The sequence below is a fragment of the Curcuma longa genome, chromosome 10 (assembly GCF_044706935.1).
Source record: "Curcuma longa cultivar G26 ecotype Majalengka, Jawa Barat chromosome 10, ITB_CL_G26_1.1, whole genome shotgun sequence".
In the NCBI taxonomy this organism is placed as follows: Eukaryota; Viridiplantae; Streptophyta; class Magnoliopsida; order Zingiberales; family Zingiberaceae; genus Curcuma; species Curcuma longa.
In genome coordinates this window covers 6,123,563-6,140,060 of record NC_133870.1, presented here as the reverse complement: position 1 = coordinate 6,140,060, position 16,498 = coordinate 6,123,563, and the positions used below count along the sequence as shown (strand labels likewise).

General features: G+C 39.6%; 4 protein-coding genes across 4 annotated transcripts; 2 read left to right on the top strand and 2 right to left on the bottom strand.

Moving 5' to 3' along the window:
• Positions 1-97: 97 nt before the first annotated feature.
• Positions 98-5,988, bottom strand: LOC141835545 (putative pentatricopeptide repeat-containing protein At5g52630). The gene is made up of 4 exons (XM_074722948.1): positions 4,272-5,988; positions 4,158-4,217; positions 3,979-4,055; positions 98-517 (listed from the first exon to the last, which is right to left on the bottom strand). Exons 1-4 carry the CDS (start codon positions 5,986-5,988, stop codon positions 98-100), a joined length of 2,274 nt encoding a protein of 757 aa, XP_074579049.1.
• Positions 5,989-6,181: 193 nt separating this feature from the next.
• On the bottom strand, positions 6,182-8,886 carry LOC141835544 (protein GAMETE EXPRESSED 3). The gene is made up of 10 exons (XM_074722947.1): positions 8,805-8,886; positions 8,533-8,720; positions 8,126-8,458; positions 7,812-8,058; positions 7,441-7,725; positions 7,283-7,369; positions 7,167-7,199; positions 7,041-7,100; positions 6,826-6,968; positions 6,182-6,736 (listed from the first exon to the last, which is right to left on the bottom strand). Exons 1-10 carry the CDS (start codon positions 8,884-8,886, stop codon positions 6,182-6,184), a joined length of 2,013 nt encoding a protein of 670 aa, XP_074579048.1.
• A 508-nt stretch (positions 8,887-9,394) lies between these two features.
• LOC141836410 (putative calcium-binding protein CML14) lies at positions 9,395-9,892 on the top strand. The gene has a single exon (XM_074723898.1). It carries the CDS (start codon positions 9,395-9,397, stop codon positions 9,890-9,892), a length of 498 nt encoding a protein of 165 aa, XP_074579999.1.
• Positions 9,893-11,991: 2,099 nt separating this feature from the next.
• On the top strand, positions 11,992-16,257 carry LOC141835929 (glycosyltransferase BC10-like). The gene is made up of 10 exons (XM_074723335.1): positions 11,992-12,391; positions 12,480-12,596; positions 12,677-12,777; positions 13,315-13,386; positions 13,482-13,563; positions 13,667-13,747; positions 13,974-14,012; positions 14,852-14,917; positions 15,119-15,265; positions 15,688-16,257. Exons 1-10 carry the CDS (start codon positions 12,125-12,127, stop codon positions 15,865-15,867), a joined length of 1,152 nt encoding a protein of 383 aa, XP_074579436.1. The 5' UTR covers positions 11,992-12,124; the 3' UTR covers positions 15,868-16,257.
• Positions 16,258-16,498: the final 241 nt, after the last annotated feature.

Sequence of the window (16,498 nt, the reverse complement as noted above, 5' to 3'; positions counted from 1 at the left end):
ACAGTCTCTTAACCATAACTGCACCGGAGGCACGTTCGACTCGGCAGACAGCGGAGGTTTCGGCGGAAGCCTCAGCTTGATCTTCTCCAAACTCTCTTCAGCCTCCTTGGCCTCCAACGCTGCGAATGACACTGCCGGCGCGGGCACCGACGCCGCCTATGGTCTGTACATGTGCCAGGGCGACCTCTCCGGCTCCGACTGGCAGAGCTGCGTCCAGGTGGCGATCGCCGAAATTAACCATTCCTGTGCCGGCTCCCGGAGGGGCTACTCCGACGTTGGCTTCTTCGGCCAAGTCGATCTTGCTGGCTTCATCATGGCCAACTACGAGACGACCAGCTCCATGGAACCCTACGAGGTGGCGAAGATTGACTTCTTTCCTCTCGTTTTTTTGCTCAAAGATGAGATTTTTATGCGATTGAGATGGAATTGAGCAGGTGATGTCGGCGTTGGTCGAAGAGGCTCCTTTACGGCGGCCGCTCATGTTCGCCTTCAACGCCTCCGTGATGAAAACAGAGATCTACAATATCTAATATGACAAATGAGAAAAATACAATATACGAAATTAGACGTTAGAAAAATACCTGGAGCAGAAGATGCCGATGAGTTCATCTTTGTTTCCGAGAAAGAAACCTAAACAATAGAGAGAAAGTAGAGAAGAAACTGCTCCTATCACCCGCCGTAGACAAAAATTTCGTGTATGTCTCAATGGGGCGACAAAACACATACATTAGGGTTAGGAGTAGGGGTCTCTACATATAGAGGAAATAATGGACCAAGCCTACCCATTATGGCTAAGCCCAATAACATCCTATTAATTATGCTAGTCCACATAAATTATTCAACATTCTCCCACTTGGACAGCATAATTAATACATTAGATTAATCAACAATATGTGACCATAATAAGATGTCAAAATAAGTCAACACATAACACAAAAAGGTCTAAAATGGAACTATAAGCATCTTAATAATACAGAAAATCACATTCGAAGGAATAATGATATCATGCATTGTAAGATACTTATATCCTGTGACCCAACAACAAAAATGGAATGTGGATAAATGGGAAAGCTCAACACATGACATGTCAAAATTTGAACAAAATGCTATTTCCCAGTAGAATGATCCAAACATCTGCCCAAGATGTCATATAATAACAATAAAATTGAGACTGAGTCCGAAATGTTTCCACAATATACAATATTGCCCAAGATGTCATATATAACAACAAAATTGAGACTGAGTCCAAAATGTCTCCACAATATACAATATTGTCCAATATGTCATATAATAACAAAATTGAGACTGGGTCCGAAATGTCTCCACAATATACAATATTGCCCAAGGTGTCATATAATAACAACAAAATTGAGACTGGGTCCGAAATGTCTCCACAATATACAATATTGCCCAAGATGTCATATAATAATATACACTACTGTTATTATATGAGCAATATCAACAGTAGTTATTATTTGAGTGATATCTCAATATTGTTCAATATCTCAAATATTATAAATATGAGGTCATAACAAAACATAAGCATAAACTCCCACTAACCCAAAATATCAAAAGACCTTACTACACCCATACGGGTTACATGGTCTACAAAAGCTTTAACAATTATGTCTTTGGTTAGGAGATCAGCAATATTAAGCTCTATAGGGATATGCTCGACACGAGTTTTAAACTCTTGAACCTTCTCTCTTACAAACATAAATTTTGTCTCAAAGTGTTTGGTGCGCTTTGAGCTTTTATTATTGAGAGAAAAGCTCACCACGACAGAGTTATCATAATATATAGTGAGAGGCCTAGAGATACTCTCCACAAAATCAAATTCAGCAATAAAGTTTTTCAACCATATTGCTTGACATGTGGCCTCATAACAAGCTATGTACTCTGCTTCCATGGTTGATGTAGCTGTAAGAGTTTTCTTTAACACTTTCCCAAGAGATAGCTCCTCCAGCTAACATGAATATATATCCTGATGTGGACTTATGATCATCTGGGCAACCTCCATAATCAGAATCAAAATAACCTGTTACCTCAAGATGATTTGATCTCCTATATGTGATCATATAATTTTGGTACCTTTCAGATACCTCAAAACACGTTTTATAGCCTGCCAATGTGCCACACAATGTTTACTCAAATATCTCCCAATTAAGTACACCCACAACAAAAGCAATATCAAGATGTGTACAAACTTGAGCATACATAAGGTTGCCAACAGACTTTATTAGAATGAGTCCATTTTTTTTCATGTTTTGTTATAACAACAGCGGAAGATTCAGTTATGGGAACATTAGACTCATTCTCAGTAAGGGCAGCATCAACATTAGAAATGGCAAGGAATAACTTAATAGAGTCAATCCAGTCCTCATAATTGGTTCCATTCAACTTTGGTAAAGAGTTCATACTCATAGGCAAAGCTGGAATTTAAATATTAATGGGAGATTATTGTCGAACATATCCAACAAAAGAAATAGAGCTTATGACCACAATAAAGTTATCTCATGCAAATGCAATCCCGCCGAAGGGTCCCGAATTACAATGCATGAATTAATTCTCACATCACATAAAATAATTATATTTTAAAGCTAATATCGAAAGGATACTGAAAACTTTAAAATATAATTATCAATAATTAGAATTATATTAATAAAGACAAACCGATAGGGTAAGTGCATTATTAAAATAATTCCTAATGCCACACTAATAATAATTTTCCAACAATAATATTTTATCATAATCCGTCTCGCGAAGGTGAGCTCACAATTATGAAAAATATTAACAACAATACAAAATGGTCTTAAATCTAAAAGACCTCTTTTAAATTTAAGATAACTTAAAATAACAATTATCGTAGGTAATTTGGTTAATGGAGAAGAACAAAACCATTACCTTAATTATGCAAGCAAAAAGCAAAAAAAAAAAATTGGAATTTGGAAGGCCAAATGAGTTAATCATGCATCCTTTTGCATGCAGTTACAGTATAGTGACGTGACACCACATCTGTTGTGGACCAAAAAGACAGCGCCACGACATGGTTTTTTTTTTTTTAATTACTATTTCACATTAATTACTATTTTAATATAATCTTTGACTTTTCCAACATCGTGCCCTAAGCAAGCTTTGGCAAAAAAAAAAAAACTTTGATGTTGGTCGGCGCCGCATCTTTCATGAATTAGTTATCATGTTTTCTAACTTAGTTTACTGCTGGATTGATTACTATTTCAAGGTTTTGTTGGAAGATTGTGAGATACAACGCACTGCATCCTAATGAATAAATTCCATGATAATCTACAATATCTTGCTTAACAGTACATCAATTTCTTGCCTCAACTTGTAAAGAAGAGGTGGAAACTGGAAAAGCAAATTCTCTTTGTTGCCATGAATGAAAAAGTGAATATATCTATCAAGGAAAATTTAATTTTCTTTCTGGTTTGTCACTGCTTTGAGGAAAAGAAACAATACGAGGCCTCTGATTTCCCATGCTTCAAAATAAACTTCATGGCAATAGTCTAAACTTCGAGTCTTTCGACGAAAAAAGAAAATACAGTATTTTTCAAATCGTAAAATTCATTGTCATATTAAAATTGATAAACCTGGCTCTGATACCAATTGATGAAACAAAATCTACAATATCTAATATGACAAATGAGAAAAACACAATATACGAAATTAGACGTTAGAAAAATACCTGGAGCAGAAGATGCCGATGAGTTCATCTTTGTTTCCGAGAAAGAAACCTAAACAATAGAGAGAAAGTAGAGAAGAAACTGCTCCTATCACCCGCCGTAGACAAAAATTTCGTGTATGTCTCAATGGGGCGACAAAACACATACATTAGGGTTAGGAGTAGGGGTCTCTACATATAGAGGAAATAATAGACCAAGCCTACCCATTATGGCTAAGCTCAATAACATCCTATTAATTATGCTAGTCCACATAAATTATTCAACACTCCGACCTCACCTCCGATAGCTGCCATGGCTGCCTCACCTCGATCTTAAACTCCATCCGGATGTGCTGCCTCCACCAAAGACCTCTACCTTGAGAAAAGGTAGACAATTACATGAGGAGAATTTCACTCAAGAAATAACAGAATTATGGACAAGAAGATGAGTACCAGAAATCATGACAGGAACAGAAACCTTGAGAAAACCGATGATATCGATTTGGATCCTTCAGGATAATCTCTTTGTTGTAGGTAGCTGATACAAATTTGAAAGTTCTATGGCAATCTGTACATACCCTAAGGTTTTTACCTATCCGAATTATGCTTCCACCCTTCATCAGTGCAAAAGCAAGAGCCAATTTTTCAGTGTGACCACACAAATCCATCACTTTGTCATCTTCCTTCATCTTATGGCTCACACAAGAAGTGTCAGATACAAAACCTGACTTGTTCATGGCCTTTCTAACTGACTCTAAAAGATCATAAATCTGTGGAGAAACATCCTTCAGGCTGCAGTCACCAACACTGAACCTGTGCACAATGCCTTTAGCCTCCACCCAACTACAAGCAGTTTCTGGCTTAAGCCCCAGCTCTTTCATAACAGATCTTGTCTTAGCAAGAATCTCCCACCTTCCTGCATCAGCATACAGACGCGATAAGTGCACATAAACATTTGTGTCGTATTGATCCAGCTCTAAGGTTTTCCTAGCAGCATGCTCTCCCAGCTCCAGGTTTCTGTGATTCCTGCACGACGAAAGCAGTGTCAGCCATATAGCTTTGTCAGGTTCCACAGGCATCATGTTTATAAACTCGTGTGCTTCCTCAAGAAGCCCTGAACGACCATACAGGTCCACCATGCATATGAAGTGCATCATCTCTGGTACAATACAGTAGTCTCTTTCCATAGAATTGTATATCTCTTTGCCTTCATCGACTAGCCCACCATGGCTACAGGCTGACAAAACAGAAACAAAAGTGACACCATCAGGCCTGACTCCTAATCTTTTCATCTCATCCAGCAACTGCAAAGCTTTGGCACTCATTCCATATTGGCCATAACATGTAATCAAGATAGTCCAAGTAACCACATTCTTCCTCGGCATTTTGCCAAACAGAGAAGTAGCGTATTCGATGCTCCCTGACTTCACATACATGTTAAGGATAGAATTGTACACGACCAAGAAGTCCAGATTGTTGTTATCATAGACGTGTTTAAGTATGTACCCATGCATTTCTTTACCTTTGCGAAGATCAGTAGTCAAGCCACATACATTGAGCACCGTTGCGAGTATGGACGATCTCAACTGATACAGATTGTGCGAAACCATCTCCTTGAATAGTTGCAGTGCAGCCTCAAATGACCCATCGAAAAAGTAACCATTGATGATCGAATTCCACGAGACCAAATTTCTCTCGGTCATTCTGTCAAAGACACTCTTTGCACAGTCCATCTTTCGGCATTTTGAATACAAATCCACCAATGCAGTCCGCAAAACCACATCAGCAGTGTCAAGAAGACCACTCCTGAAGCAATACCCATGGAGCATTCTTCCTGACTTAACCTCCTTCAATCGTGCACACGAAGAGAGCAAACTAGCGATAGTTATCCTATTCGGTTCAATTCCCTCTTCCAACATCCTAGAGAAGAAATGCAGCGCTTCGGTTGCACGTCCATTCTGCGAGAACCCACAAATCATCGTGCTAAAAGAAATCACATCCCTCTCGGGAATTTCATCGAACAGGCGATAGGCTTCGTCGAAACAGCCATACTTCAGGTACATTTCCACAAGGCCTGTGCCGACCACAAGATCACCCATGCAAGAAGACCTGATGGCAAAGCCATGGATTTGCTGTCCATGGAGAGGAGACACTTTTAGCTGGAGGGAGAGCTTGATGAGGGCTGGGATGGTGAATCTGTCAGGCCTAAGACCTTCCTTCTGGGATTCCAAGAAGTAGGCCAGGGCTTCTCTCGGCCGCCCTGTGTTGAGGTGCGCCCTCAGAGTGGAATTTAGAGAGAAGGTGGTCATGGAGGAGATGAAATGAGTCGGATATGGAACTTTCATAATCTACAGTGAACAAATCTACCTAGTGGGAAAGTGGAATGATTGAGACTGGCTAAATCAGCCTAAAAATAGAAACTGAGAATCTAGTCTCAGTTTTCCCATTCAAGAAATAATACGACCTGATAATGCAGCAGATACAATTTGGCTTTTACATGGTTCAGTTGGTGGAGGACAGTGTTCTCCTCCTCTTCAACCGCATGCTCCTCTCACTCCAATTCCCCTGAAACGATCGACTTGTGAATGTTCTTCCTCCAGATGCAGTGTGTGATGAGCCCTCTCCGTTGTTCCATTCCATCTCGCTGATTCTTCGCGACGGCCCTGCTTCTTCTTCTTCTTCGTTTATCATAACACTGTCGCTGCTGCAGTTGCTGTTGCCATTTCTGCTTTCCACTGAAGAAGGAGAAGAAGAAGAAGTGTTGCTGTAAGTGTTAAAAATGGTCACACTCTCTCTTCTTCTCGTGCTGTGGAAGGAGTGGCTCTTGCCCTTTCCATCATACAGCGGCAAGATTGATCTCCCATGGCGGCTTCCTGAACCGGCTCTGTCGCATCCCAGACTGTAAGAAGTAGACAGTTTCCTCTCCACTCCCTTCTTCGCCCTCACAATCTCTCCCAACTGCTCGATCGCTTCGTCGTTTGCAGCGCCTTCAGCCGCCTCTTGCTCCAGCTGGGAGATCATGCCACTCAGTGTTCTTCTCTGACTATGAAGCGATCGCTGGCATTGGCAATGGGAAAAATGATGCAAAGTGATCGATTTGATTCAGTTTATCATAAAAAGGTTCAATTTTTCGTCGAGTTGCCTACCCTCTTGTCGAGGAATCGACCGAGACCATGATCTTGAAGTTTCTTCTTTCTCCACAAGTTACAGCAGAATCGAACAGTTCCAGCTAAAATGAGTAGCATCACGAGCTGGAACAGCAGGAAGACAAGGATCGCCCCTTCATCGCCTAAACTTATTTCAAGTCACAAGATCTTAATTTCATCAACAAACAAGAAACTAGAGTTCGAATCACCATCACCTTCATCAATCGGTGCGCTTTGTTCATTCGGTCGTGAGCAAGTCCAAGCAATCCTTTGGCCTAATCAAAACACACTCTGTTTCAGTTTGAAAATTTTATGGAAAGAACCAATGGATGATTTGCTACCTGCAGTATAACATGGAAGACTGCTTCCTATCCCTGCAAGAAATCAATGCTAAAATGGAATAAATCATGCACAAATCTTCTTCATCGACGAGCAATTTCAGAAGAAACAAACTCACTTTTTGCAGAGAGGATTGACAGGAAAGTGCTCTCATCCATGTCGAAGCTGTGAAGGTCACTCTTGGCCAACAAGGAAGACATTTCACCTGAAACATATACACAAATCGAATTCTCAAGCATTGTGTCCTAATTGCGAAGAACATGAACTAGGCCTCACCATGATAGCTCTCACTCCAGTAAACAGTTCCTGTAGCAGGAGCCAACAAAGTGATGACCATGCTTGTCGGCTTAAGTGCAGATACAAATGTGTAGTTTCCGGTTGTTCGGGTAGATTTCTCCTCCATGATCGTCTGAGAGACGTAAACTGCGAACCCCGAGCAGTCGAGGACTGGACTGCTCATGATCACTGAATCTTCAGCATTCTTCTGAAGGTGCTTCCTAAGCTCCCCGGCCGGCGAAAACGAATACAGAAACCCATCCAATGAGCCAATTGACAGCCAGCCTTAGAAGTTAAACAGGCAAACTCTTAAGAAGTATGCTTAATTCTGCCAAGTTTTGTGATCAGTGTAAAGATCTTCGGCTGTTTACCATTGGAGTCGACGACTGGCACGATCGTTTCCGAGCTCAAGAGACCGACGTTGCTCTGCCAAGAGACGGTTCCTGTCGATACATCAAGTGACATTACGGTAGCCTTCCTGGGGAAGACTAGATACAGATGCCCATTGTTTCCAGGCACAATGTTCATCATTCTATCTATCGAGCTAAAATCTTGGATCCATCTGAAGTGTGGACTACGAATGAACAAGGAATAGATCTGGCCTTCGGTGTTTGAAACCTTCACAGGGAAGTAATTATCATTCATCAAATCGTAGAAGAAGTAAGATTTTGGTAGAGGTTCTTACGTAGATGGTTCCTTCACACTGATCGACAACAGGCGCTGAATTGAAGAAGCAGTCTGTGGTGTTCTTCTTGCAGCCTTGACGATAACCAAACCGATAAAGCAGAGGGCCAGCGCTCCACAGAAGCTGCTCTCCTCTCAGAGAAAGAGCGAAAAGGCCACGGTTTCTTACCGCAACGAATAACGACGCGTACAAGCAAGATATAGAGATTCCAAGTATTTCCCCCGATCGCCGGAAGGTTGAGTTCTCGCCGAAGAAGACGTCGACGGTGGACTCCGGACGACCGATGTTGGAAGGATTTATCCTCAAAACTCGATCTTCGGCGACCAAATATATCTGACAGTGGAAAGTTCATCTGAATATAGTGGAAAAATCATCTAAAAGAAGTGCAAGTTATGGCGAAAGATCACCTTTCCTCTATCGTCGGCAATGGGGGCAAGATTTGATCTGCATTTGTACTGGAGAGGGATGATCCAAGCAAATGAGCCATTCTTTTCGAAGCAGATCAAATTCATTCCGGCGCAAGAGAGGAGCTTTCCATCTTCTGTGAGCATCAGTGGGTTCCCCAATCTGTTGCCCTTCCTAATGCGCCCTTCAGCTGGAACATAAACGCGTTAGAATTGAAGCAGTGCGCCGGAATCGATCTTTTCAGAAAAGAGGGAAACAACAGGAAGGGGAATACTGGGAATCTCGCGGGATCGCCATGAGTCTGTGGCATTTGCAAATGGCGGCGCGAGGAGCAGAAGGAGAAACCGGAGTAGCATCTCGAAAGATTCTAGAACGCAAGCTTAATTTGCCGATAATCTATGAAGCAGTTGTAGATCTTGGGGAGCGGTTGACGGGAGTAACCGCCGCCGCAGCCCCACGTTCTGGGGAGCAACCGCCGCCGCCGAACCCCCAAGCAAGATTCCATCAGTTAGATTTCTTTTTTTTCCCTCATTTTCGAGATTGACAACTATTTGCAATCGTCACCTTGTTCCAAAATCTATCCATATCTTCCAAATTTAACCCCCCAAAAGAAACTCCGGCCATGATTTTTCTAAATTTGGCATTGCAATTGTGGACGCCGTCCACCCGTTCCATGCCTTTTCTCCCTTTTTTATCTTCCAATTTTATCAACACCTCTTTTCGATCTAACAGCTTCGAATTCCATCCCTCCAAACAATCAATTTCGATCCAACAAACAACAGTTCTTCCTCTAATTCGATATATTCCATAAATTTCGAGGTGTTTTTTTTTGTTGCTCTGATCGGTTGTCGATCGATCGGGATTATGAGCGGCGGTCGGAGGCTGCAAGGGGAGCAACTCCGGCAGCTGCGCAGCATCTTCAACCGCTTCGACATGGACGGAGACGGCAGCCTCACCCACCTGGAGCTCGCCGCCCTGCTCCGCTCCCTCGGGCTGAGGCCCTCCGGCGACCAGATCCACGCGTTGCTCGCCGGCATGGACGCGAACGGGAACGGCGCGGTGGAGTTCGAGGAGCTCGCCGGCTCCATCGCGCCCATCATGACCGAGCAGGCGCTGCTCAACCAGCAGAAGCTCCTCGCCGTCTTCAACGACTTCGACCGCGACGGCAACGGCTACATCTCCGCCGCCGAGCTGGCCCGGTCCATGGCCCGCATGGGGCAGCCCCTCTCCTTCTCCGAGCTCAACGACATGATGCGCCAGGCCGACACCGACGGCGACGGCGTCATCAGCTTCTCCGAGTTCACCGCCGTCATGGCCAAGTCCGCCGTCGAGTTCCTCGGCCTCACCGGCGCCGTCTCGTAGCACAATTAATTAATTAATTAATTAATGTCGGGATTAGGATTAATTCGCTTCAAATAATTGTGTAATCTTTAAGTGTTTTGGTCTTTTAAATCGGTCAAATTCAAAAATAAGTTCTTTATTGCATTTCTTATACTTTTATTTTCATTGTTTAGGTCATTTAATAGTTTAGAAAACTTTATTAAATTTCATACTTAATTGTTTAATTTAAATTGATTAAAATTGATAGATAAATCTAAATTGATTAAATTTCATAAATATCCCTTGAAATTATTTTTTTCTCTCATTTTTATTATTTGAGCTTTTAAAAAAAATTGATCAAAATGGTTAGATTGATCTAAACTAGCTAGTTAATTAAATACATATTATATTCCTTAAAACAGGCTTGGTTATATCTCATACTTATTATAAACATTTAATATAATTATCTTTTTGTTATAGTGTTAAATAATTTTAAGGTCTTTAATCCAAGTATATCTATGACGATCTAGGCATCCAATAACATTGCTAAGAATTCCCTCAATTGCTAAGAAAATTCAGATAATTGGTTTGGTTTACTTAAGATTTGAATTTAATAGGTTTGAATTATCATAATTAAAATTATCATTATCCATCTAATTTGAAAAACAACATGATGTAGTAATGAAGCAACAATTAAGATGTCATCAATTACATGAAAAACAACATGTTGATTGTGTCTAACATTAACATGGCTGTGTCTTTTACTACCTGACTAAAAAAAGAAGTCCAGAGTTGAACATTGTTTGATCGTGCTTCCCAACACAGTTATGTTCAACCAACTACAGACATCCAATAGTTAACATAGCTAGATCATGCTTCCCAACACAATTGTGTTCAATCAACCGTAGATGTCCAACAGCTAACACGGCCAAACCATTCTTACCAACACAATCGTGGCACGGTGATGATGCCCCAAACCTGATAGGCTTTGTGATGTAGGGGGACTCGAGCTTTAAAAGGTCATAACTTTTAATTCAAGTTGAACCACAAGATATGTAACTTATTAAATCGAAGCTCGTTTAAATATCTATAAATGATTATTAAGTGTAACCTGTAACAGTTCAGTCTTAGATTAAAAAAAAAATTGTTTAAACTCTTTTTGAAAACTCCAAACTATTAGGATTATTTTCATCTTTTACTTCATAGGATTTCAAAACTATTTAAATCTTTGTTTAAATATTATTGGGAGATAATTATTATCTTTTATTTTGAATCAATTTATTTAGTTAAATCTAGTGACGGCTCCTTCTTTTAGTTTGGTAATTTCTCGTATTTTCTCTACCATCTCATTGTGAAAATAAACCTTCAGAATAATCGTTATTATATCCGGCATTACTTCATTATGAAACTAGTTTCTCCCCCTCATCATCTCTCTTCGTTTAATTGTAAACAAGGAATGAAATTAGCTAAGAAATAAATGTCAATGAATAAGAATAGTAGTTCCTTATGAATAAATTACAATTCATCAAACATAGAAATACATATTTGGTGATAATTTGGGAATATAATAGCTATTTCTATGAACACAAGACACCATTAATAAATAAATTGACCTAACAAAGACTTTGGGTCCATGAAGATGAATCTATATATCAATGAGAATGAAGCATAAGTGTGGAATATTAACATTTGAATCATCATCATCATCTTCTTCTTAAATACAAGTAATAATTAACATTTAATCACATTTAGGTCAAACTGACATGGCTTGTGTTCCTTCTTCTTCGAAAATACATTTAATCACATTTAGGTCAAGAGGCTAACCATTTTGCATTCTCTTCCTATTCATAGTCCTTATTAGAATGTTAATTTAGGAGACTTCATCATTTATTTATGAGATCTTAATCTTTTTCTTTCTTGAAATATATAAAAAGGCAAAAATTAAATGAGATGTAATTTATTATTATTTGTCTTGCTGTAAGATGCAAGCTACCTAATTTTAGCCACAAAATAAGCGTGATTTGGCAAAATCCTTTTTATTTTTTAAAAATATGAAAACAAAATACAATTTTAATTTATATTTATTAGGATTTATCAGGAACGGGAAAGGAAGAGAATGGTTAATTTAATCGCAGTATATATTCATCCGCCAAATGCAAATCCATGGCGGCATCGCATCGACGCCGTGGTTGAGTAGATCGAAGGCGTGCGCTGCTTCGATTTTGTGAGCGATTGTTGTTTGATTCCGTATCGTCTATCGCCGGAATCGCGACGATGAAGAAGAGGCCGCCGCCGTCGTCTTCGTCGTCGCCGCAGGCGGGCTTCTCCCCCGGCAGGCTCTGGCTTGGTCTGCAGCTGCTCTTTTGGGCGTCGGTGCTCGCCTGCTCGCTGGCGCTCATCCGCATCGCCGCGAGATCGGCGTCCCCGGATGCGGCTGTCGGCGAGGAGCCTCCCGTGACCGTCGGCACCCCCAAGATCGCGTTCCTCTTCCTCGCCCGATCCAATCTCCCGCTCGATTTCGTTTGGCACACCTTCTTCCGGGTATATCCGTCGCCAAAAGTCTCGCCTTTGGGGGTATTGCTTTCGCTGGCACTGTTAGAAATAAGCTCGGGTTTGATTTGTTGTGCAGAATGCGGAAGAGGAGAAATTCTCGATTTACGTCCACTCTGAGCCGGGATTTGTGTTCGATAAGACGACGACGAGGTCTCCGTTCTTTTTCGGCCGTCATCTTCGCGATAGCATAAAGGTCTTTTTTATCCTCATTTGTACCTTTTCTCCCTCATTTGGACTTAATGAAGAACTATATAAATTGAGCGAGAGTGGCAGGTGATTTGGGGCGAGTCCACTATGGTTGAAGCAGAGAGACTGCTACTTGCTTCAGCCCTCAAGGATCCTTCCAATCAGCGTTTTGCCTTGATGTCCGATAGGTACCATTACTTCCTTGAATATTATAAAGGAAACTAATGATTCTGTTTATATATATTTCATATTTGTGATTTCAGTTGATCTAATATTTGCTTTTCCATGTTTAAAATAAAACCTCTTTTTGTTGATGGGTTTGTTTCTGATCTCAAAAATGAAGCTCATCGACCTACAATGGCTTGTACCTTGGTCACCTTTGCTGCAAAAGGGCAACTGATACAGAGGCTTTCCTTATTTTCTGTGCTAGATAATTGTAAACTGTATGTTGCTTGTGTCAGCAACTCTTATGTTGAACATTTACTTGTGACTTAGTTGATTCTATTATCTGGAAACATGATTTATATTGCTTATGTCTATCCAGTAATCCTTTTCTTGCTTATCTTATACCAGAGCAATTATAATCTCTCTCTGATTCATTTTTTTTCTTTATTGGTTTTCAGGCTATTTTAATCTTCTTTTAATGCGGCAATTGTATTATTCTGAATCTGTTTTGATTGACCATGATAGGGCTGAGTGTCTGATTCATTTAGTTTATATTGCAGCTGTGTACCTCTTTACAACTTCAGCTATATATATGACTATGTGATGTCTTCTCCAAAAAGTTTTGTGGATAGGTAAACAGCCCGAAGGGTATTCTAATCTTATTTTCTTACTTTTACATCTTCTTATTGGATGTGGAGATGGCTAAGTTATATTGCCCTCGTTCTAGCTTTCTTAGCAAAAAGGAAGGGCGTTATAATCCAAAAATGTTTCCCACAGTACCCAGGGACAGATGGAGAAAAGGTTCTCAGGTAATTTAGAAGATAATCAATGTGTCTACTTTTCACAGTGAAGATTAACAATTGGTGTTTGTTTCTCTTTGAGTTTGTATAACTGTATAATTTTTAAATCCAGTGGATAACTTTGGTTAGAAAGCATGCTAAGATTGTTGTGGACGATACTGTTGTTTTTCCAGCATTCAGGAGATTTTGCAAGGTAAGGCCTGTTGGTGAAATTTTTATTATTCTTAGATATTTTGTGAGCTTAAGCTTTGTCTTCTCTGGAGTTGTTTGCATGCTGAACCGGCACCATAGAGGCATAGTGAGTAATGGTTAGAGCATGGTGATCTCTGCTGAGGGTTCTAAAATCTAAACCACTTGGGATACCTTGATCATATTTTGTCAGTTAAACTATTTAAAGTCTCTTATTGTGACCCTTGCAGCACCTGACTGGAGAAGTACTCGGAGGAAAACAGAAAAATGTGAGTAGATTTATGATCACTCTAATCAAATCAGTGCCTTTTGAAATGAACTCAGATCTTTTGTTTTTTCATTTTTTTGTATTATATATTGTGTTTCATTGTGCCACTGCTACTTCAGTTAACTTAATTCATATTACATTGATGAGATACTTGTTAACTTAGTAGCATGCTTTCTTTCTGTTAACTAAGTTTACCTGCTCAACACCTTGAAATGCTTTTTTCTGCTAATATATCTAGAAAGGATTTGATTCTTCTTGTTGACTACTGAAACTCTTAGTTGGAACTTCTATTCTCTTTTAAGTTTTAACATGTTAATATTCAACAAGAACTCTTTCATAAGTTCTTATTTGAGCTTACAAAAAGTTAGACATTGACACTCGATTTTCTTTGATGACATGTAACACTTTGGAAACACCATATCCTGCACTTGGATTTACACCTGTTCAATACTGCTGTCGAAGTTTTAGCAACATACAGTATGTGTCAATGTGGTGCTTGATGAAGTTCAAGTAAACAGATATTAAGGACTGGACAAATGTACATATGGGTGCCAAATTTGAAAAAAAAAAACTTAAGATAAAAGTTTACTAATGCAAAAGGAAGATTATTATTCTTTTGCAGCTAAAATTGTCTTCCATTTACTATTGCTTTCTGTTTATGCTGGCTAGCATTTACTATGTTATAATTGTTTTTGTGCGTTTGAGTTCATTTGTGATATTTTAAATGTTTACTTCTCCACAGTACCATCAATTGGAAATGAAAATTGCGTTTTCTATTGGTTTTATGTCACAAGTCTCTTTTCAATAGTAACTTCTAATCTTTATATTTTATATGTGCAGAAAGAAGCAGCACAGGAAGAACACGATTGCATAACAGATGAACACTATGTCCAAACATTATTCTCTGTAAGACTGTCATGCTCAGAAAGTTATTTGTTTATCTTGATTCCTGTGTTTGTCATTTGTGTAGTCCTTCTAACTTTTGCTGAATAATAAACATGCAATAGTTTGTGCAGAGCTATGTCAAAGTAAAATTAGGGAACTTAATGTGTGTGTGTTTTCATGGTCTGACCATTCTCTCTCTCCCTCTCTCTCTCTCTCTTTCAGATGAGTCAACTTGATGATGAGCTGGAGAGAAGAACATTAACATATACTTCATGGAACCAATCTATCGATGTGAAGGACAAAAGAAGTTGGCACCCTAAGACATTTGAATTTGCCGATGCTAGTAAAGAACATATTATGGAAATAAAGGTCACTTACTATCCACTATTTCTAGTTAATAAGCTTGCTTTTCTTCCACATTTTGTGCAGTTCACCAACCCAAAATTTCTAGCTTCTTAGGTGGGATTGCCCCCACTGCTACTTAAGCCATTGAATCACTCTCTTACCGATGCACTAGGTGGGGAGCTTAGTGATGTGATGCTATTTTCATTTGTTACCAAGTGTTGATGTTATCATACCGTGAATTTCAATATGCATTCCCCTTTTTATCAAATAGATCATAAAAGCTACTACTCAAAGTTTAGGTATCATAAGCACAGCTGACAGTATGATTCTGCTTATAAATTTCGATGAAGAGCGATATGTTCTTGTTTGTACTAATTATCTTGATTTCTCAACAACTGTATCCAAGTTCCTTTTACCTTAAGGCTCTCTTCTTTCTTATTTTGCAGAGTATCAATCATATATACTATGAGACGGAGTATCGAACCGAGTGGTGCCAGCGCAATGCTGAGTTTGTTCCATGTTTCTTGTTTGCAAGGAAGTTCTCCAGGAGCGCCGCTATGCGCATTCTCAACGATGGTCTCGTGGGCCCCTTCGATGCCGGTTCTTTATTTTTTCCAGACTCATAATTTTGCCTCTACAGGTAGCTCGATAGTTGCAGAAACACACACACACCTTAAAGTTTGATCATTCAATCATATTCATTCAGATTATCTGAAAAAATTGATCCAATTCACAAAGACCCAGATGAAATAAGAAGTTAAACTCCATCCCGACATCTACGGGAATTCGACTGTTAGGCTGTTAGTAGATGAAAATATCAGGTTTGTACAGAACCAAATACAACGCATTTCGATCGGCAAGCTTCAGTTCAACATGTAATTGTTAGCAGATTATAGAGAGAATTTGTCTACTGAAAGTACAATGTTCCACAAATACAGAACTCTCTTGTGGCTTACACTTGATACAATGTTGGTAAATCCACAAGTTTCCATATCGTTTACTACTGATTGATGCTTGTTTTATGTACATCTTGCATTGTTTCCGCATTGAACTGTTTCCACAAATAGGCTGTTTTCGCGACTCGAGCTTACGATCTCAAGATTATATGGCAGCAATTTTACTGTTGCGTCAAGAATTGAGAGAAATTAACACTCAGAGAAAACAGAAAATATTATGGAGTGAAATTCTGCAAGAATTGAATGGTGAAGTTGAATTTTGCAAGAATTGGATGGTCAAAATGACCTTTAAATAACTTTA